Below are 24,083 nucleotides of genomic sequence, written 5' to 3' on the forward strand. Positions count from 1 at the left end.
TAAAATCAACGTTAAATTGATTTGGGTGTAATGTGAGAAGGTGTGAATTGTATGTGTGTGTTTTGAACGGTTTTAAACACACCAATTTAACTAGCACTCAGTTAATGTTGTACTTATGAAAATGAATGGATTGTTTCTGAATTAAAATATTTGAATAAAACTTAGGTTAATATTTTTAAATGCTTGACATAATGGTATTATATATTACAGCCTTGTTGGGGATAGCAATTGTTGTATATTTTGTACAGTTTATTATTTATTTATTTTTTCTGGGGACAGAAATGTCTGTTACAGTCAGTTCCAGTTTGGAGTCTCCATCAGTCCACACCTACTAAACACACACTGACACACGTTCAGAGGATTATAAAAACACCAGGCAGACAGACACTTAGATGCTCATGTGCTATTCCTATTTGCTAAAAGTCTGAAGGAACGTGATCAGGAACATATCAGAATGGACATGCTCAATCATGGAAAAAACATTCAAAGCTCAGAAGTATATCAATATCATGCTCGGATAACAAACTTCCATTTCAGCATATTGCATTTGAGTTTGTCAGTCCACAAGCTGCTAAAACCTTAAATTATGTAGCAAAGGTTGTTTTGCAGCTCTTCACTTTAAGAGGAAGCTCCAAGTTTTTACCTAACTGTGAGCATGACTTATGTAAAGCAATATTTTTAAAGTTCTAATAAAACAGTGATTTAGTGAAATAATGAAATAACACTTTGGGGGTTGGGATGTGTTTATTTAAGGGATTTTTTTTTTTTTTTTTTTACAAAGTCATGTTTTGCACTCCAGACTCTTAACAAACATTCAGAGACCCGTACAAAAAAAAAATATATATAAACACAATAATGGACACTCACACATGCACACACCTCTCAGACAAACATCTAAAGTAAACAACATCTCTGAGTGACACTTCACTGGCAAATTCAGTATCTTTATACCCTTCCCATTTATAACATTCAACCACAAGACACAACCAATCACAACCCTCCATCCCTGAGTCCAGCCTTATAACTCATCATGAGAAGCTGCTTCATCTGCCTTGAGTTTAAACTCATCCTCTGTGATTTGTCCATCCTTGTTGCGGTCCTGGTTATCATACATATTCTCTATGATGCGTTTGGGGTCAAAACCTGGTGCCAGGCGACCTTTGCCCTCTTCTACCTGCTGGAGGATGTAATCTGAAAACTGTATGGAAGGGACAGACATTGGAGAAATTAGCTTAATAAACATTTTAGAGATGTATTGCTATACACACACTCGCAGTATAAAACAATATACCTCAGTATTGTCCACTTGTGCGTCTTTGTTCTTGTCCATCTCACTAAAAAGGTTGGGTGAAACATCGCTGTTCCATATAAACATGTAGCCTTCAGGAAGACCTTCCTCCACGTCCACCAACTCAACATCAAACAACAGCACGGCACTTCCAGGGACCTCCCCATCTGAGCAAGAAATGGTACTTAATAATATATTTTTTGTGGGAAATATGTAAGTTTGAAGTAAACATACTTTCATACTACACTTACTATTACTGCCACAGAAAGGCAAAAATAGTAAGAGTAGTAGTAGTAGTAGTATAAAAGTATGTGGTTTTCGAATTTAGCAACAGCCTCCCTGAATGTCAATATATCAGCAAGCACCTAAATTGTTAAATTTAGCTGAGTAGGTTGTTAGAAGAATTTGCTTTGTCTCCCTCTGGTGGGTCCACCACAAATAGCAATACAAATTCATGAAGCCAGCAGTACAGCTAAGTATTGTCATAACATGTTTAATTAATAACATTAATAAAATAACATTAATAAAAAAAATTAACATTTCATGTTACATTACATACATGTAACATAACATTTTTATTTGACAAATAAAAAGCTTCTGATATTCTGCTCTAAGGATAGTGTTTCCTGCACAAACATACAGCGTCAGTCATGACCAGTTTGAGCAAATGAGTCCTATGAGCCGGTTCTTTTTAGTGAATGAATTCAGCACAACCAGAAATTAAATTACTCAAATAAGGTCCTATTTCTTAATGCTAATAATGCGTTAACTAACAACGAGCAATATTGTTAAAGTTTTTATTAATCTTTAATAAAAATGCAACTTATCCGTTGTTAGTTTATGTTAGCTCAGGCCAATTAAATAATATTAACAGATACATCTTTTGATTTTAATAATGTATTATTAAATGTTGAAACTAAAAATAACTATGATTCATAAACATAAGTATTAATCAAATTCATTTTTTCATTGTTAGTTAATGTAAATTAATTTAGTTAACTAATGTTAACAAAAGGAACCTTATTGTAAAGTGTCACCCATTAACTCTTATGAAACAGCTCTTTTGTTTTGCAATATATATTAATATAAATATTTACATATAAATGTAAAATATATACATTATATATTACTGTCTATAGTTCATAATATTATATGTATGTAATTATTTAATATTAATAGATTGACTATATATTTGTAGTTTTTTTATATATTTATTTGTGTGTGTGTGTGTGTGTGTATATATATATATATATATATATATCATTTGTTTTTTGTGTTTGTGAAAGGATGTCTTACCTACTCCCCTCTCTCCATAGGCAAGGTGAGGTGGAATGACTAGGTTGCGCTTCTCTCCGACACACATTCCTATAAGGCCTTGTTCCATGCCTACGACCACCTGTCCAGCCCCCAGAACCACATCATATGTCTTGCCAAATGTGTGCCTGCAGTTACAAACAGATGCAATGGAAAACATAAATTAGATAAAATTTCTAAATATAAACCATACGTTCTGATCCCCATTTCCATACAATATAATGATCAAATATTTTAACATGCCAACACAACATAATACACAAACGTATAATTGCAACGCACGTGGAGCCGATGTAAGTGCCATCCATCAGAGTGGCGTTGTAGTGGTATTTGACAAAGTCACCACGTTTTGCATTGTAGGTGCATTTCTCTGGCTTCACACTGGTGATCTCAACTGTATCAGATGGGTTGTGGAAATCAATAATGTGGACATCAAACACCAGCACAGCTGAGCCAGGGATCGTAGTTCCTATATGAGGAGACAGAAGAGATTAATACAAAGATAAAAGTTAACCTCATGTTCTTTTGACTATAAAAGGACCAATCAGCACACACCTGTGCCCTCTTCACCATATGCTAGGTGAGGTGGGATAACAATCCTCCTGCGCTCTCCAACACACACACCCAGGAGTCCTTGGTCCATGCCTGCGATCACATAGCCTTTACCGATGTAAGTGTCATAAGTGCGATTCCTCGAGTAACTGAAACATAAACAAAAGCATAAGTGCCCTGTATATCACTTTACAAACAGTTTCTGTTCAAATCAAGGGTTTTTACCTGGAGTCAAAGAATGTGCCGTCCAGCAGGGATCCGTTATAATGGTAACGCATGAAGTCTCCTACTACACTCTTGCGTGGACAGTGATCTGGAAGGCTTTGCACCTCTACTGTGATTTCATCTTTGGGGTTATGAAGGTCCAGCAGAACCACATCAAACACCAGAGAGGCCTGACCAGGGATGTCACTTCCTGTAAGTGGAGATAACCGGATGTTGTAATGCTTATTTTGCATGCACAAATATGCTTAGTATATAATTCTAATAAAATGACTCTAACCATCTCCATTCTCTCCATAGCCAAGGACAGGTGGCAAGGTGATGATGCGCTTTTCTCCCACACACATTCCCAAAAGCCCCTGGTCCATTCCCGCAATGAGCCAGCCAATCCCCACGTAAGTGTCATAAGTGCGCATACGTGTGTGACTGCAAATGAAAGAATGATAATTACTAATTATGAAATACATAAAATTCAAACATCCACACATTTGTTTAAATTATATCAATATTTTCCTTAATTAATAATAAATCAATAAAATAAATGTTAAAGTATTTTAACCTATTTATGTCCAAAAATGAAATTTGTTCATGTTCAATTCTATATGTTTATAAATTAATCATGAATAATTTTTAGATTAATTCTTTACAAATATTTGTACATATTTAATATTTCACATATAAACCGTATATTGCATGCACACATTATTGTGCTGTTAGTTCTGGTCCGCGAACCTAATTGGTCAAGAGGTCCAAGAGTAAATAAAGGCCTAATTTATACTATGAAATAAAAATATTATAAATATGTGTTAAATATTTTTTTGGGAAAATGTTTTGTTTCTATTATTAATTTATACTCATGATAGCAATGTTAGATGTATTAATTATTTATATTTATTTATCTAGTTTTAATATTTATTTATTGCGATCGGTTTTTAATTATATTATTTTATCATTTTGTTTTAATCCTAATTAATTTAATATTTGTTTTATTTAAATAAACAAATAAACCTGTTATTAGTGATAGAGATTTGTGTGGCTCTTTCTGGATGTTGCATGATTATGCCAGTAGGTGGTGACATGTGACTATCTATATGAGTCATTTGATGCCTTCATTCATAGGACTTGGAATGAATGAGTCATTGAATCATTGGGCTAATGGTTCATAAACATTCAAAACATTCCCTCCCTGTTGTAACATGGTGGCTGTGGAACTATTGTTGTTGGCGAAACAAAAACGTAACTGGAAATAATGTGTAATAAGTGTTTATTCAATATAAAATGTTTAATAAAAGTTATTCAATATAAAAATTGAGTTACTAAAAATATCTATCTATCTATTTATCTATCTCTTCTTTTCATTTTTATCATTTTCATTTTTTAGGTTCACATGACTCATCTCACCTGGAGTCGAACAGCGTGCCATCGAGCAGAGTACCATTGTAGTGGTAACGGACATAATCAGACACTTCTACAGTGCGGCCACAGCTCTCCGGCTTGTGGTAGGTCTTTATCTGCACCTTGTCCTCTGTGTTCCAAATGTCCAACATCAACACATCAAAGTGAAGGATGGAATCCGGGGGGATGGTGTCACCTGACAAGGAATGACATAAAAATACTGTGAGAAATAAAAACCAAACCAGCTTGGCAGCTTTGAAATCTGCCCACTGAAGCATGATTAAAACCAGCTACTCTAAAGAGGGACAATACATGTTTTAGTCTTTGTGTTTACTATAAAGGCTGCATTATTAGATGTTGTTTGCTCACTACAATAAAACTGTGCAAGGGGAAGTGTGTCACCCTGTATATTTTGTATTTCACTAAAAGAGCTGATCATGAGATGAATGCGTCTGAAATTACTTATAATTTAAGTCTGTTGTATATATGTACAGTTAAATTATACACATCTGTCTGTGGCTTCTGCAGCTGAATTGGGCAGACACACACTATCTTCACAACTAGTTCTGACAAGTGGACATGGCTCAACATTCTTCTTCGAATCACTCCCATTGGGAGTTCACACCCCAGTCTGTTCCACTTCCCCCCTCTTTCTCTCAACCTGGAGATGCAGGAGTTCAGAGGAATCATGGGTATTGTAGGTCTCAGTGAGTTTCTCACATTAGCATGTTGCCTAGCGGTATGTGGCTATTTAAATGTAAATGTGCCGATGGCACCTACACTGACAAACATTCATGCATAAAGTGAATAGAGAGCTGTGTTTTTAAAAAGTGCATTTACCATAACCATCCTTTCCGTAGGCAAGCTGTGGAGGGATTTTGATCATCCATCGTTCATTAACACACATGCCCACTAAAGCTTTGTCCATCCCAGCAATCAACTTCTTCTGTCCAACAAACACATTATAGGTGGTGCTACGGTCATAACTGCAAACACACATACCAACAAACATCAGTAAAAACTTTTAAAACTGATACACACACACATACATATATAAAGACATAACATATAAAGACTTTTTAGAGAAAATACTTTTATTTTTTAATCATTTGGCAAAATAATTAAATAACTGTCTTGCATTAAAATGATCAAAATCTTGTAAACTTAAACAGTATTTTTTAAAAATGTCTTATTTAAATACAGTGTTTGTTTGTTTTTTTTTAAATATATATTTCTTCGTAAGCAATTAAATTAAATGAAAATTAGGTTAGTGCAATAACAATTTTGAGTAACAATACATTTGCAACATAAAGATTTTTTTAATTTTCTTTGAAATATTAAATTAATTAAATCTACACTGAAAAAACTTTTTGGTAGAATAATTTTCACTCACAAACTGCTCGTAAATTTCACAAAGAAATAACATGTAACACTGAATTAATCATGAAATTTAGAGAACCCTTTCATTAAGCATTATGACAATTGCAGCCATTCACCACATTCACCATACGTCATTCATTCATTCATTCATTCATCCATTCGTTGATTCATTCATTCATTCGTTGGTTCACTCAGTCACTTGTACATTCATTCATGTAGGCCTTTCATTCACTCACTCACTTCTGCAATCATTCCATATTAAAATTTACAAAATGTTTGCTTATTTTAAATCAGTTGTAAATGTATACGACGTGCTTTTGCAGAAGTAAATGTTCATAGTTCATAGTAATTGAGTAAGTCTGCTCATCTGCTCCGCCTGCGTGGCTGTGAGCTCCACAGACTGTAAACTCTACAAACGCAAATGGCTTCAGGCCAGGTGAGAAGATGAACAATGGAGGTAAAATATGCATTTTGCACTAACCTAGAGTCAAACTTCTTTCCGTCAGGGAACATGCCGATGTAGTGATACCGAACAAAGTCTCCAGACTTGACCACTCGGTCGCAGCGCTCCGGAGTGAACGTCTTCTCGATCACGACATCATCTAACGGTACCAGCGGCGCGTTGCACGCCACGAATGTCACTAGGAAAGCCAGGAAAATCATCTGAACCGTTAACCGTATCATCTTCCGTTTGTGTTTTGCAAAGGGCTCGATGCTACTTTCGGGCGCTGCAGCAGTTTCCTCAAACCCTCTCGCTCACTGTAGTTGAGAGGGGAAGTGTGTAGACGTGGTGGGTGATTCCTCAAACTCCCTCTAACTTCTTCCTGTGGCTCCGGTGTCACTTTACATGGAGAATGCGCAGGAAAGGGCTCCGTTTTGCAGGGATAATGCGGAAATGCAGGCCTAGAGGCTGGAATGCTTTCTACGTGGCACAGAGAGGGGCGGCTCGCGCTTTAAGATGGGGGTTTACGAGCATGTAATTATAGAGGGCCCACAGAGAAATGCAACAGGCCTTTTTAAACTTTATATTCATTAGATCAGATGATCATATGTCTCCTTATGATAGTTCAGTACGTTTTGAATAATGCATGCATTATAAATTTTCAGATATAAATTCTTCTTATACCTAAATGCATCCATTCACTTGTTTCATTTATTTTGTAATGTGAATAATGTTCTAATAAATTACTTCTTCAAACGTTTAAATTACATGATCTGCTGTATACACCATATTTTGTAATTATGTTTCTATATAATGACATATTTCACATGCTTCCTTGCAGAGTTTGGACACAAATATATTTTTAAAGGGACAAAGTGGAATTAAACTGTTCTGGTTGTGTAAATACTTACAGCAGCCATGAAAAATATTCACAAATGTGAACTTTCATAATTGCATATGTGTAGAATATGCTCTTTTCGACCCTTCAAACGTAAATTTAAATGTTACCGGTGGGATTTGACGAATAAATTAATATATTTTAGTAAACCACTGTAATGTTTTTTTAGGTGCATGGGGGAAGGGTATGTTCTGACTGACTTTGGGGACGTGGAGAGGCTGCGGAGCGGGCGGGTCTTGTGCTCTCACACTCCTGTGTAACTTTACTTTGGGATTCCCATACGGGACCATGGCGTCCTCATCGCACTGCCTCAGGCTGGCATTTCTTTTATTCTGTTTTTCTTTTTGCGTTCTTGCGCAGTATGAGAAATACAACTTTCGCAGTTTCCCACGGCACGAGCTTATGCCCCTGGACTCGGCGTACCGACACGCTTTAGACAAGTACAGTGAGGAGAAGTGGCCCGAGAGCGTGGAGTTTCTGGAGATGAGTCTCCGGCTGCACCGGCTGCTCAGGGACAGCGAGGCCTTCTGTAACCTCAACTGCAGCACGGTGCGCCTCGACGACGAGACGCGCTTCAGCGACTTCCCCGAGCTGCACGCCTTCGGTAACGTGATGAAGCGAGCTCAGTGTCTGAAGCGATGCAAGCAGGGCTTACCTGCCTTCAGACAGACGCTTCCCAGCCGTGAAACCATCGAGGAGTTTGAGAAACGGGAACCCTACAAGTACCTGCAGTTTGCTTACTTCAAAGTGAGTCTGCTACAAAACATTAACTTTCTCTCATTACATCTACAATTATTTACGAAGCTAGTTGAAGGGTAAGTGAGTGTTTTGCAGTACTGTAACATGGTAGTAGATAATAGGACTGCAGACAGTGAAAAACATGGTAGTACGATATGGTTGATTTGCTCTTTTTCGTTGTGTAGATTGTATTAGATGGTAATACCATGGTACTAACCATGTACCATCACAATACATGGTATTTCAAAGTAGGCTACTTCAAAGAATACTATTATGCGCAATGCATTGTTCAAATGTGGGAAAATACCATGTCAAAAGAATAGCATAATATAAAAATCTGTGGTTTTACCATTTTTAGTACCATAATTTGTTTGAATATTTTATGCGTAGAGTTTTGGTTTGGAAATGTCTGACAAAATGGAGTATTATGACCTATTCCAGAGTGATAATTTGGCCAAAGCTGTATCTGCAGCGTACACGTTCCTCCTGAAGCATCCTAATGATGAGATGATGCAGAGGAACATGAACTATTACAAGAGTTTACCAGGAGCTGATGAACATATGACAGACCTGGAGACCAAGTCATATGAGGTGAGACCCCATACATAAAACACTGAATAAAAGGAAATCAAATCCTCATATAAATCCTCTTGTTAATGCTCCTTGAGAGCTGCTGCCATTAAAGCAAAATGGGGTCAATCTAAATACTAAGAAATCCTGAAATTCATGTTTGTTTTCAAATTATTTTTTTTCTTTCAGTTATGCTGATAGCATTACTTATAATGACCAATGTGTATTAAATTATATGCAGAAATAAACATAACAGAAGTTTGGGGGCAGTATGATTAATACATTTTTTTTTGTTCAGCTAGGATGCATTAAATTGATCAAAAGAGATTTATAATTTTAACATATTTTTGTTTCAAATAAATGCTGTTCTTTTGAACTACTCTTCGTCAAAGAAACTGTTCTTAAAACTGAATATAATAAGAAGTGTTTCTTGACCATCAAAATATAAGAATGATTTCTGAAGGATGTGATACTAAAGCTTTGCCATCACAGGAATAAATAACATTTTAAAATCTATAAAATTAGAAACAGGTATTTAAAATTCTAATAAAGTTTCACAAGATTACTTATTTACTGTCATTTTGAGCAAATGAATGCAGCTTTGGCAAGCATAAGAGACTTATTTTAAAAACCCCATACTTTTTTAGCAGTAGTGCGTATATAATATTTATCTATAATAATATGTCTACATTTGTGCAATCCAAGCTCAGGTAAATGTATACAACTGTAAAATGTCTGTTGAATGTAATAAATAGTGTTGTAATTTACAGTTACATATGGTTAATTCTTCTTATTTAGACGCTTTTTATTCGGGCCGTGCGGGCGTACAATGGAGATAACTTCAGAACGTCAGTGTCCGATATGGAGCTGGCACTGAGAGACTTTTTCAAAGTGTATGATGAGTGCATCGCAGCGTCAGAGGGATCCAGACAGATCAAAGACTTCAAAGACTTTTACCCGTCCATTGCAGGTTGGTATATACCTGCTGCTCTTGTCATGTCTGCCTCTGAGATCCTTTGTAATTCTAGCTGAAACATAACATATCTGTTTTTGTCTTTAGATCATTACACAGAGGTTCTGGAGAGGAAGGTTCGCTGTGAGAGCGAGCTCACGCCGGTTGTAGGTGGATTTGTTGTTGAGAAATTTGTGGCAACCATGTACCACTACCTCCAGTTTGCTTATTATAAATGTAAGTCTAGAAAGTTCTCTGTTTACATAACAACTCACGTGAACCATGAATGTGAATAACTGACATATGAAACATACGCTTCCATTCAAAAGTTTCTCTCCTTCATTCTCACTCAGTGAATGATCTGAAGAACGCTGTACCGTGTGTGGCCAGCTACATGCTCTTTGATCCCAGTGATGAGGTGATGAAGAATAATGTGGATTATTATCGGTACCACAGAGAAAAATTTGGCCTGTCTGATGAGGATTTCTTCCCTAGAGAGGTAGGTGTCTCACATCATGGTAAATAATGAATAAATGCGTTTATTTTTCTTTAGATGTTTGATGTTGTACTCATGATACATTCTCACATGACAGGAAGCAGTACGATACTACAACCAGACAACGCTACAGCTGCAGATGCTAGAATTTGCCAAACAGAAGTTACTGTCAGATGATGAGGTGAGAGCTGCGAGTGTTTGTGCATGGGTTATTTGGATGCTTGCTGTATATTCACAAACATGAAGGTGTTTTTAAAAAATTCGGAGCGTTGCTGAATACTTGCAATGTGAGTTTTGGCCACTTGGGTGCGCACTATGCTTACTGATTTACTCTGAGCCGTTTACTGTCACATCGCCCTCTAGTGGCTGATAAATGAACGCGTTTATATGCTTATTTAATTACAGCCTAGTGTCATTTTAGTATCATTGAGATACTGATATACTGTTAATAAACACCATTCTTTCTCTAACTCTTCCTCCAACCATTTTTCTCTTTCAGGGTGAAGTTTTAGAGTTTCTTGATGAATATCTTGATGCTGAGAATGAATAAATGATTTAATTTGCACTGAAATTAAAACATTGTGAAAAAGACCATAAAGGTATTCTCCATCATGTACCATTTTGTGTTCTTGTATTTATTTAGGGGTAGGTGATTGGAAGTGTTGATATCTTTTTACTGTAGACATCTGTACTAAAATATGTACTTATATTTACACATGTAAATACAGATTATGCACCACAAACCAAAAGATTATAATTTTGAATCTTAGTCCCTGTCAATTTACTGTATCTCAGAGAAAACAGTGACGTGTTTTTATTTTGTTGGTTGGATTGTTTTAATGGAGATTGCTTTTCTATACTGAATACAATCTGAGCAATGTTGTTACCATGTGAAGATATCCAAGCAGAATTGGGCCCCAAGAACTGCTTAAACACTGAAAATTATTATTTTTTTGTCTGATTGTTACAGATGCGGATGCTGTTGTAATAAATAATGTGGATGAAAATGCTTAAACTCAACGCTTTTGTGCTGTGAAATACTGGTTAATTCATCTGTCATTTTTTATATCTGTATTGTTTTAATGAATATTTTGCTACCTCAAGTGTTACAATATCTTTGTACAATCCTCCTTCTGGTGAAGAATTTGTGTATTTGGCATTTCAGAAGGACTGACTTACTTTAAGATCCTGAGCTTAGCACAGTTTTGGTTATCCCAAGCCTCACGCAATCTGTTTGGACCAAATGTTGGCACTAATATGTTGTTGTTGATAACTTCACAAATGTTCACTTGGCTATTATTCAAAATATGTGTAAAATGGTGCTGCGTAGAAGAACTCAAACAAACTTGTCTATTTCAAAGGCTGAACCAGTATTGCCTGCCCTTAAAAGCAGTAAACATTCAGACTAAATATAATAGCAAAAGACTAAACACTAGACCTTAAGCAAAACACTTTTACTTTTAAGAGTGCATGTGGACGGTCATTTTTTAATCCAGACTGCCTCCACATCTCTCGTTCCTCATCCCCCACCCCTTCTTTCCTTTTCTCTGTGGGTTTTTCCTACTATGGTGTGATAAACTGCACAGATACTCCATGTTTAAACACATTTAAACAAGTCTCTGTTCTCCCGCTGTGTGAGTATTTGTATGCAGGAGTGTTTCTGAGTGTTTCATCTTTGTTTTGTGGTAAAAACGACAGCATAGACACACAAAACATGTCCCTCTTTTGTGATATCAGGTTTGGCTCTGCTGTTCTTACACACATACAGAGACACCTGGCAACTCTACGCAAATATTTGCAGTCTTATTTTAGGAAGGATTTTTTTTTAAGCCTATTTAAGTAATGTTGACACCAAGGAAGACTAAAGCGGTCATTTTCCCCCCAAAGTAGTTTATTGGTTAATGTTCCATTAGTTTTCCACAGCTATGTTTAGTCAGATACCCTCATGTCACATCTAACTGACATTGTTACAGTGTAATGTTGATATTACCAAGCAGTTTTAGCTTCAAATGGAATTGAAAAGATTACAGATTAATAGAACAAAGAGTATGAAGTCTCACAGTTCCACATCACAATAAAAACACTTTACAGTTCAGAAAATAACCTTCAGAAGATATCAGAGCAAATAAAATAGTTCCAATGGCCACATTTACCTCACATATAGCAAATGACCAATTTTATGGTAAGAAGTTCATGTGTTTATCCACTGTAGCTTTCAATATATCTACAGCAATCAACTGGAACTGATTTCTTGATCTAGAAATTAGATTATTTTGTAAGTAAATGCAAGTGTTTTGGCTCTTGTATGATAAATTGTTTGTGATTTTCATCATTTGTAAGTATCTTTGGATAAAAGCGTCCTCTAAATGGCTAATGTAAAATAAGACTGTGCTAGCTTCTCTGCTAATTAGAGATGTCAGGGCTGGAAAACATATTAAAAGACAACAACAACAACAGCCAACAATCAAAAATACCCAAACAGTTAGATAATGTTAATGGCTCATTAATGGATACTTACAAATGACCCTGCAAAATTAATTTTCTTCATTAATAATTCAATCAAACAATATAAAAATGCTACATTTGCTCTAACAACACCTAGAAATAAATGACTAATATTATCTAAAAATAGCATACTATATGTTTGACCTCAATTTGACAATTGAAATAAAAAGTGATTCTGATTTGCGTTTTTGTTTTAATTCACTAGTTCTAAAATCGAGTGTTTACATTTATAATACACATGATATAAATATGCCTCATAAACGTCGCTGGAGGTGATGAACGAACTAAATATCTTGTATAAGACATGGTCAAAAAGTTTGCACTGAACATCAATGAGATATTTGGGAAATAGTCTGCTATGATATAACTTTAATAGCACTACATATATTTTAAAGAAACTGAAACTCAATAAGCTGTAAATGTGTTGAAAGCCAATCAGAATCCACCCTTAGTTCCTCAGAGAAGAATGTCTCACCTGTCTGTGAGTGTGAATCTTTCTGAGTCCTGAGCTCAACCCCAAGAAACTCACTTATTTATAGGAAAAAGGTCTGAAATGAACAAATGCTCATTGTATTCTAAATTTAGGGATGAAAGCTATTTATTCTGCCTGCTCGAGGTCTATAAGAGCTGAAAGCCAATCAGAATTCACCCTCAGTTCCTCTGACCAGAATGTCTCACCTGTCTGCAAGCTAGAAACTCAATTGCGCACACAGTTCAACCACACACTCTTTTGAACTGACTGCTCTCTTTCAAAACCAAAATACGCTAAAGTCACAATGATTCTCTTACACACACTTACTCACTAATGGACAAAGCTATAAACACGTACAAATCTGGACAGACGGGCACAACGTACACACATGCACCGACCAACAGTTCAATGCAGTCCGTCCAAAGTAAGAGAAGACATCAGATTCATGATATACCAATTATCCACAATACAATGAAAATATAAAGAAAAAGAAAACATTGTAAATCAGAAATACTAACTAAATAAGCACTAAACAATCCAACCTTGTGCGATAAAGGAGTGTTAAACAGAGACACCTTGTGTTAGTGTGAAAGTCAGGGTTGTGTGGCATTCAGAATAGAATTAAGATTATTTTCCAATGCAATTCTTGAATTTGAAGGAAATTTAAGTGAATTACAAACTTAAAGAAATTAATATAACTATAATTTTACTACAAAATTAGAAAAGCAAAGTTGGTCAACTTTGAATTTTGGTTACAGAAAGTTTTTTTATCTAGAAAGATAGACAATAGAACGATAGATAGATAGAACGATAGATAGATAGATAGATAGATAGATAGATAGATAGATAGATAGATAGATAGATAGATAGATAGATAGATAGATAGATAGATAGATAGATAGAGAGACAGACAGACAGACAGATAGACAGATAGACAGATGATGGATAGATAGTTTCACTTTTTCTACTCTGTAATGTTCGTAGACTGTAATGTTCACAAATAAATGGCTATGTATGGATGGTTGAGTAAGCTGTGTGGCTTTATGAGGATCTGTATGACTTTCACACAGTCTGTTGTAATTCAATGCACTGCGTTTGCCTGTTAGTTCCATTGAGCTGGTAGTGAGAGCTCTTTTGTTGCCTCTTTTTATAACACCACACCCCCAAGACCACACCCACCCCTGCTGCTATGATGCCAACGATAATGGCCGCGATCATGGGCCCGCGGCCTGAACCGTGACAGGGGTCTTCTGCACAAGCACCCTCTCCAGCCCGCTCCTGTTGATCCAGGCTGTGATCTCCACCTCGTTCCATCACACTACGATTTTCAGGGTTTTCAGTTGCGACATGACCTGGAATGTGCTCCAGGAAGTGGTCATCGAAGGTTTCCCATGGATCCTTGATGACGGGTGTAGGCGCGCTAGTGATATAATCAGGTGACCCATCCAGATGTACCATCCCAGAAGGTGTGGATGTGTTCTCAGGGCCCAATCCGCCTTGACTGGTGCTCACGTTTTCAGGAGCAGAAGCCGGTGTGTACGGCATGGGCCGCTTGTGCACAGCAATATCATCTGGACTGGGTGTGATCTCAGTAATGACAGTGGTGGGCTTCACCTCCACACCATTTGGACTGTCAGTAACACCATCAAACCCCAATGTTTTGGATCCATCAGAGTCTGTTTTCTCTGGTGTGTACTTTTCTTTTGCCATTTCATCTTCTGAAAGTCCTTCAGTTGTTTCCTCATAAGGTGTTACAACAGACTTTTCCTTTTCAAATCTGGTTGTCCCTTTACCGAGCTCCTCCTCGTCTCCTTTCCAGTGGATTGTGTCCTCAGAATTTTTTATTTCTCCATCTTTGTCCTCCTCAGGGTTGTCAATCAAACCCCCTATCTCATCTTCCACAGGGTTTTTGGTTACATCCTCAAACACCTCAACTTCCGAGTGCCCATTCAAGGTCTCTGTTTCTGATTCCGCACCTTGTTCTGGCCCTGCCTCCCCTGTGGACTCACCTCCAGCTTTATCTTCATCCTGAGTAACAGGGTATCCATCTAGCCAGGACTCGTCTGAGCCACCGGCACTGGGACTGGTAGGTTCATCGGTGGGAGGATCTGTCGTATAGTCACTTTCCTCTGCGATAATGTCAGGACCAGACTGGCTGTTGGTTGTTTTGATCGTCATGCGACTCTCATCTTCATTGGGGTTTTTAACAGAGGAGGAATCAGTGGTGATACCCAGCTGCTCCTTCTCTTCCTGGAAGGCCTCTGAAGGGAACCAGAACATGTGCTTCTGACTGAGTTGAGACACTGGAGGTTCAGTGACTGATTTAGTTGAATCTCCATCATTCTCCTCCTCAGACATGACTGTCCGCTCAGGCTCTGGCTCAGGCTCAGGCTCAGGAGAGGATTCTTCTACTTCATGAACAGTGGACTGCGTTCCTCCTGGATTCAAAGAAATATGATGCTCCTCCCTCGGATTCTCAAGGAGATGGCCATCTGTGAACTTATCTTCATAGTCGATGTGGCCTTCAGGATCATCTGCAACAAATAAAATATATTGAAGACTACGCAGCTACACCCGAAAGCCAAATAAACCCTTTGAACCTCAAGAATTATGCATCTTGGGGCCTCTGTCTCATATTCAGCATGGCTCCTTTTATTTTTAAATCTCATCATTGTGTTCACAGCTCACCTTTCACGCAATGCTGCACCAGGCCGTACCATTCTCCACAACTGTCGCAAAGCAGGCTGAAGCCCGTATCTCCATTGGGAAGTTTGTATCCTTGGTCACAGGTATACAGAAGTTCATCCCCCATGTCCAGACCAGTCTTCCCCTGCAGATGTGAGTGTGGGAATGAAGGTGGCTGCCCACATGGAGAGTCTGGTGGATGAAAGGCGAAGAGGTTGTCATAAATTATAAAAGAAAATTTCATAAAGTGAAAAGATTAAATTACATGTAAAGCCAGTTTCACACTGCACACTGTCAGGCTCACATTGAGACAGCATTCTATACTGACAGTTATAGAAAAGAAAAGCAATTTCTGGAGTAATATATCGAAGAATCCCTTTATTAACAACATAAATGATAAAATGGTTATAGGAGGTTGGCTGCTGAGAATCTTTACCAATGTGATGGTAGTGCAAAATAAATATACTACAATGTTTTTGAAATACAATCATGTTTTTTGAATACACAATCATATTTGGGGGTCCTTGGAATAAAACGTTTGAAAACTCCTCTGTGTTGGCGCTAAAACGAACACACATGCTTTTGCTCTTCTGTTTTCACATGCGGTATGAAACAGGCCAAAGTTTTTAGGTATGTGTTACATGAAATAGTCCCTCATGATCCCTCATAAGTGAAAAAACACAGTCCCCTTCTCCAGTGTCAGTGATTTAAAACTGACCGCTATCTTTCACGCAGAACACGCCCAGTCTCTCAGTGTTCGCGGTTAAATTCTCCAGCTGCACATCAAATGGCCTCAAACTCCCCGGGACGCCGCTGCACACTGTAGTCCTGAAAGTAAATTAGAGGAATTCTTTCTCATTTTTTTTGGTCTTTTCCATTATAAAGGCATCAGACATGATGTCACTGTTAAATTCTGCTTACATAGTCAGCTCATGTACTATTTCAACACACACACTTTATGCAGTATATCCCCATCACATTACTATGTCTCCAGTGTTTGTATAAATTTACATCACAGGTCTGTTTTCTGTCATGTTTTTAAAGCTTGTACCACTCTCTGATTGTGTGTGTGTTAGAACAAAAATGCGAGAGTGATTAAAATATGCAATAAGCCACAAGAAACTCATAATATTTGGGGTCTTTGGCATCAAAAATCTGGAAACCCCTGCATTACAGAGATTTTACCATGCAGTGTGTATAGACAACGCGAAACAGGGTCTTAAAATCATATGATCAATAGTTAATCAACATTTAGAAAAACATTTAATCATTAAAGATACAGTTAAACAAATAAAAAGTATTATTAATCACCAGAATAAATACCTCTTCCACCATATTGTTCATTATTTTAACTGTAGGATGTTCACAGTTGCCAAGCAATAGCAACTTGCCGCATTAATAAAGAATGTGACGTTTGCATTTATTGTCATTTCACAATGGCTTCAAACAGAACTATCAATAATTTAAAACTTGTCTTCAAGTAGTCAGTAAAGGTTTCTGAATATACTGTGCATGTCTACAACCAAGAATGTCTGTTTGTTTCGTCCCAAATCTTTTAGAAACATTACTAACTGTTTGTGAGGAAAGTAAGTTACTTACCTCACCTTTTAACACTCAGCTGTGAGGTCTTAATCAGAATTATGAGCATGTGGGTATGTCTGAGTCGGTGCAGAGGGGGGCTCAAACCACAACCAGACTGCTTGAGTCCTTACCGGACCAGACCGTACTCTCCTGGGACAGTGTTAAGTTACTAGGAAACACCCTGTGTCAAAGTTTAGTTAGGCTCAGCTGCACTGAGGTAGATTTTCACGTGCATGTCATTTATGTGAAATTTATGTGTCACGACCGAGTAATCCATGTGTAATCTATAGGTTGTTATGAAGGGAAGGCCACTCCTTTTGGCAAAACTTGAAGATGTAAGTGATATTCAACAAAGGCCTGATATTCATTCTGTTGTTATCAAACTTGATAACAACAGAATGCTTTGAATTTTGTATTCCAGACTTATTAGAAAGAAGTGTACAGCTTAGAACAAACAATATTGAATTAAGCTTATTTTTCTTACCCTGTTGCTTTTTTCTTGTAAGCATAAATGTAAGTGAACATATATTATTGTTCAAAAGTTTAGGTTCAGTAATACTTACTAATCACTAAGCAAGGATGATCAAAAGTGACAGTAAGGACAAAATTTCTATACTAAAAATATGCTGACCTTTTGAACTTTCTATGAATCAAAAAAACTGAAAGAAAAGTGCCTAGATTTTCAATTAAGGAATTAAGCACCACTTTTGTTTAATTGAAATATTTCTTGATCATCAATCAGCATATTAGAATGATTTCTGAAGGACCATGAGACACTGAAGACTGGGGTAATGATGCCGAAAATTCTCATTTGCAATCACAGGAATAAATTACATTTTAAAATATATTAAAATAGAACATAAAATTAATTATATTTAAATTTGTAATAATATTTCACAATATCACTATTTTACTGTATTTTAAATATGCAGCCTTGATGAACATAAAAGACTTCTTTCAAAAATATTTAAAAAATCTTACTGACCAAAACTTATACATAATGTATACATAACATATGTACCAAAATGTAAAATATGTGTTACAATAAAATAAAATTGAATTCCTATATATTATTTAATACTATATAAAAATATTATGTTTGATATTTTGTCATTCAAGGCAATGCAATTCATATTTTATGTATTTCTTTACTAAGACGTTTTGGGCCGACTATATATATTTCACTTGAAAAAGAAAGAGTCGTTTTGGACCACATTTTCGATGTGATAATTATTTTGGGATTTGTGCGTGGTGGTAAAGTAATACACCTCAGCAATGGAGCAGCACAGAAAATGAACACATGGAAGGTGCTGATGTGTTCCCTCACAGCAGCTCATGTCCATTTCTCTCAGGTCCTGAGGTGTAAATAGGAATGTTCTGGCTGAATTCACAGGTAGGATTCTCTCTGTCTTGCAATCAAATACAAAAACACAGATATACGCAAGCAAGCTAGCTCATTATTGTGCCTCAAAAAAGCACAATGCCCCTTCAACAAAACAACACTTGGATCGACAGCATCTGATCTTCAGGTAATTAATGTTCTCACCCAACACTCGGTCCAGAGAGCCAACCACGCGAGCAGGCTGAGAAGGCACATTCCAACACTGCGTGATGCAGGTCGGCCCTGGATGCCACCTGGGCCCCTTGAGCCATACAGGCATGTGTTGCTGCCTCGAACCCTTTCTCCTGTCCATCTTTTGGAAAACTCTCCAATTCCAGTAAGAACACACGCCCTAATGGAGAGACTGGTAAAAAATAAACCAGTGTTACTCACAGAATGCACATTTTTACATTACATTAGTGAGTATACATTACCTCAAACAGGGGAAATGAGAAGGACATCAAGAAATTAGGAGAATGCAAGGATATAACCACAGTATGTTGAAATGATATCTACAGATGCATGAATGCTATGAATTACATCACCAAATAGCTTTGTATGGCAAAAGGCAATTTTTAACAGCCAGATATTAGCTGAACAGGGTCAAGTGAGGGCGGTTACTGTATAAAGTGTATTTAGCAGTGTTTTTGGCAGTGTGAAGGTGTAAAGCTATACCAAATGAAGGTTAAAGACACAGAGATCCATGAAGAATCGTTATCATCAATGGACATGTTTAACTGCACAAAAAGCTGATTAAAGGTTATTTAGATTATTTAAAAGTTTCTTCTTTTGCACTGTTTGCAAAAAAAGGGTACAAACGTAAATCCATTTTTATCACAAGCCCCATCCTGACAGACTATGTTGTACACACATATAATATAAACACACATCAGAAAGCATTCTATCAGATCTTCCGTAAGGCAGCTTCTTAATTTCATCATTACTTTGTCACAGTCTCAAACAGAAGAAATAAAATAACTACTTCAGTGAGTCAATTCCTGTGTAAACCATCTGAAATTGAGCTAATTATAGATCAAAATTAAACCGAGGTTACATGGACGTCACCAAACATGCAGCATTTTCTCCTCATAATAGAAAAATGTCTCATGCCTCCAAGTCTAATAAATACGCATCAGGTAACATCATCAGTTGGGATCAAATGAATTGGATCAGATAAACTTAGCAGGTTGGTGTCAGTGAGGTAAATCCAGACTGAGTCATGTTCAGAAGTCTGACTAATCAAGCAGACCCACCACAAACAAGCCGTCATCTATCAATCGTTTGTTACAAATTCATTAGTGTCATATTGATGAGTCTGTTATGCTGATGTGAAGATATCAGGGGTTTGTGGTGGATGAACATGAAATTCATTAAGTGAATTAGATCTTTAGTAAAGGATTTTGACTCTACTAACAACTAAAAAGGAAAGAGATGACAGCAAACATGAATAGATTACATGTGTGAGAAAGGCCAGTCAAACATACTTTAACATACTTCAACATACAATACCAAGAGCCATAAGACTCTAAAACTATAAGATAAAACATGATAGATGCTTTATTTTTTGTGTTTGGATTGCAGTAAAAATCTTTAAAAAATCATTTTAAAAAAGCCTACAACAGACCAAAAACACATAAGCCATATTTTTTTCTAACATTACTCACAAATATGTTTTCTTTCATTTGACTTGAAGTTCATTAAAAATATGTGTTTTTTAAAAAAAACCATACTGACGTTGACACAGTTAAACATCTAAAGGGGTCTTATCAGTTGTAGTTTTCTTGTCACATGACAACAAAATGGCTTCTTTCATGTTGGTTACGCCAGACTGACTTTGAATTTGGTTGACAAAATTATTTTAAATATTAATATTTAACAACAATACACAAAAAAAGATTCATTTGATAAATAATACTTATTACAGACTATCATTTTCTCTTTTTCTCAAGAATTTCATTCTTTGAATGATCCTCCAGACAAGTTGCATAAGAAAATTATTAAAACAAATTGAATATATGCAAGTCACTCTGTATAAACTGATTTTTGAAGTATTTTTAAATAACTTTAATAATAATAATAATAATAAAATTATTATTATAGAATGCATATTAAAAGAAACTAACAGAAATGACAAAAAAACCCCACAAAAATTACTAAAATTAAAAAAAAAAATTATAAAATTACTTTAAAAAGAATATAGCCTACAACTATATATGCACACGCACACACACCCACAAAGATTTATAACCACACACCAAGAACAAATATACAATCCAAACAACTTTCTGATATTTTGGAAGCTGGGCACACGCATGCGTCCATTCATCACCCATCAGCTCGCGTAAATGTGTATTGCAGAGGCGCGTGAAACTAATTACCGCACCCATATCATCAAGAGAAACCCACCGTCCGCGCGCGTCAGGCAAGCCAAGTATCCCAGCAGCAGCAGGAGCGCGAGCTCTCGGTGACAGGCTCGCCCCATAATGAAACAGTGTTTCTGGGAAAAACCGAGGTAAAACTTTTCCAAATCTGTCAGGAAAGGTGAAAAATCCCAACGGAATTGCGCTCTCCAAACGGACAGGTCCGATGATTCCGATAGCCGAGAGAAAAGAACTAATAGGCGCAGTGACAGAGGTGCAAGGGGAGGTTTATCTGACCAAGAAGTACATTACGGAGCTGCTGGTGCGCTCGTGCGAAAACTCGCACGGCGTTGTCAGTAAATACGTCATGACTAGGAACCTGTGCAGTACCGCATGAGAACAGAGGCTCCAAGCACTGGGAAGGTTCCAGTGCCGTGGGGAGTCCAGCTCATAATGGTTTGTGCCTCCCTAGCACAGAGGAGTTTGCCACCGTGTAATGTTTTTTTTTTTTTTTTAGGACCGGACCCTTCATTTTGGTGAGTCTTGTCACCATAGCGCGCCTGGCTGCATGTCAGTTCAGAACGAGCAGGACAAAACCAACTGTGTCTGTGTCCCAAATTCTTGGGGCCAACCTCAGGACACAGTAACTTTGATGAAGCTGCCCAATATGGGCGCTGTTGGACACTATGTCACGCGAAAGCATAATGGGTGTCTTGGCCCACCACAAACACACACTCCCACTCACATTCATTTAATTGTAAAGGCTTTTATGTTTACGTCTGTGCTGGAGCAAGAGATAGCGAGCGTGAATTAGCAAGTATGTTTGTTTTTTAGTGAGTAAGTGGCAGGATCGTGGCCAGCGCAGGCTGAGTGTGTCTGAACAGCTTCTGATGTTATTTACTTCAATAACAGAGCTATGTGTGATCCTAAATTCCTTGCCTTATTATTTAGTCAAGGTATTAGCCAAACAATTACAGCTTAAAGCCGGCACACACATAGTGCTAGAACTTTTGTGAACGTGCATAAATTTGAACTACACTGACTTTATCTCTTTGCAGTGGAAATGTTACTTTTGAATGTTCTCTGGACGTTTTGAAACCTGTTGTAATAAACATCCAACTAAAATGTTTCAGAAAAACATTCCATTAATGATTTATAATAACAATAATTTGTGCTAACATTTTGAGAACGTTATTAAAGACCAGATAACTTTAAATGAACGTTCATTTAATGTTACTGTAATAATGTTTGTTCTTAACTGAAAGAACTTTACCAGAACGTTAGCCAAAACTCTGAGAATGTCCCGTTAGCTGGTGCTTTTTGGTCAAATTATACACTTCTTATTTTTATATCAACCCGTTCTATTTCGGACATTAATTTGCTGACAAAACATTCTTTTCATAGTCTTCTGGCTCATTCACAGTCTTTGGCAAACTGGTGACAATGTTCTTGGCTTCCATCTTGTTGTCCTGCCATGCACACCATTCTTGTTCAGTCCCTGATGGTGGACTCCTGGACAACCTTAGCCAATGCAAGAGAGGCCTGTAGATGCTGATATTACTCTGGGGTTCTTTGGAACCTTCTGGAATCTTGCTCTTGGAGTGATTTTTGTTGGATGTCACTCCTAGTTAGAGTGATGTTGAAGTTCCTCCATTCTTCCATTTTAAAGACCAAACTCCTTAGTTCTGTAACGTTTTCCAGCCTCAAACTGATGCAGAAATAAGTTTTTAGCACGGCTATATCTACACAAACTGCATCTCTTGCTGGGAAGTACATTAAACAGTCCTACTAAACGTGATAGCTTAATAATAACTAACTGGAAGATACGTAAAGACTATTCAATAGCTGAATAATATCTAATGGGAAAATATTCAAGCGCCATTCACAGACTGAAAATCACGAAAGCTCAAAAGTCACCTGCAATGCTGGCCCTCTGCTGTTGACCAGGAGTACTGCAGTGCAAAAACACATTTAGTGCCTATTCATATACAGAAATTACCGTTTTACAACATTTAGACTGTGTAATTTTTCAAGGCTGTAAAATAAATAAATAAATCCTTTGAAAGAGATTTTGTACCTTACTGAAGTATTACTGAATTTAGTTGCATTTCCCAGATATAGCCTATTAATACACTGCTTTTCTATTTAAGTTAGATTTCCAAAGTACATAGTAAATTTTTTGCAAGTTATCATGACATTGCTGGAGACAGACAAACTTGTGTAAACAGACAGCAATAATTTTATGACTATTCAACTATCAATCGACAATAAAGCTGTATTTAACGGTCTCAGCTAATTGCTTTCAAGATACTGGTTACAGTTTAACATCTGATGTTAATACAGCCTTTCAAAACAAAGGACATTTAAATGAAAAAAAAAACGTAAATATAGTTAAATGTGGAAACGTTTTACTTGTCTGTGTTGGTTTGATGCTTCGAAACTAAAGTGAATACAATTATGATGACACAGTGTCCATATTTTCACATAAGCATGAATGCACATCTGCTCTGCTAACAGAGACATGTTCCAAAATATAGTCGATGACATTTAATTCTGTATAAATAAAGTGTCACTTTTCATTTCCCTACACTTCCATTTGTGTGTTAACCACGACACACCTATTCAACCTCATACATCATTACCAAAACAAACCCACCACGCGTGTTTTTCCCGCAAAAGTGACATCACGACAGCCACTCTTTTGAACCCCTGGAGCGCACGAGCGCGTTCTCAACTCCAGGGCTAATAAAAAGGTTTATTCTTTAAGCTTATTCGCCAGACACCTCTGACATTTTATTGGCGTCGTTAAAAGATTAAGCAGCACTCACTTCAGGCAGGAATTTGCGCTCGAG

At 37.0% G+C, this 24,083-nt stretch overlaps 3 protein-coding genes across 3 annotated transcripts; 1 reads left to right on the forward strand and 2 right to left on the reverse strand.

The window, feature by feature from the left end:
* Window positions 1-269: 269 nt before the first annotated feature.
* Window positions 270-7,111, reverse strand: LOC306884930 (peptidyl-prolyl cis-trans isomerase FKBP9-like). Its single transcript, XM_079441182.1, has 10 exons — window positions 6,633-7,111; window positions 5,612-5,757; window positions 4,778-4,967; window positions 3,657-3,802; window positions 3,380-3,569; window positions 3,158-3,303; window positions 2,885-3,071; window positions 2,585-2,730; window positions 1,292-1,455; window positions 270-1,198 (listed from the first exon to the last, which is right to left on the reverse strand). Exons 1-10 carry the CDS (start codon window positions 6,833-6,835, stop codon window positions 1,019-1,021), a joined length of 1,698 nt encoding a protein of 565 aa, XP_079297308.1. The 5' UTR covers window positions 6,836-7,111; the 3' UTR covers window positions 270-1,018.
* Window positions 6,919-11,956, forward strand: LOC306884931 (cartilage-associated protein-like). Its single transcript, XM_079441183.1, has 7 exons — window positions 6,919-8,238; window positions 8,671-8,820; window positions 9,598-9,769; window positions 9,860-9,988; window positions 10,105-10,250; window positions 10,345-10,428; window positions 10,747-11,956. The coding sequence occupies exons 1-7, from the start codon at window positions 7,780-7,782 to the stop codon at window positions 10,795-10,797; spliced, it is 1,191 nt and encodes a 396-aa protein (XP_079297309.1). The 5' UTR covers window positions 6,919-7,779; the 3' UTR covers window positions 10,798-11,956.
* A 2,330-nt stretch (window positions 11,957-14,286) lies between these two features.
* Window positions 14,287-21,353, reverse strand: LOC306885789 (sushi domain-containing protein 5-like; the record flags this gene model as incomplete). The annotated part of the gene is made up of 5 exons (XM_079442582.1): window positions 14,287-15,758; window positions 15,913-16,101; window positions 16,628-16,737; window positions 19,037-19,235; window positions 21,278-21,353. The coding sequence occupies 5 exons, from the start codon at window positions 21,351-21,353 to the stop codon at window positions 14,287-14,289; spliced, it is 2,046 nt and encodes a 681-aa protein (XP_079298708.1).
* Between the last annotated feature and the right edge of the window lie 2,730 nt (window positions 21,354-24,083).

Source organism: Barbus barbus, assembly GCF_936440315.1.
Source record: "Barbus barbus genome assembly, chromosome: 19".
Classification (NCBI taxonomy): domain Eukaryota; kingdom Metazoa; phylum Chordata; class Actinopteri; order Cypriniformes; family Cyprinidae; genus Barbus; species Barbus barbus.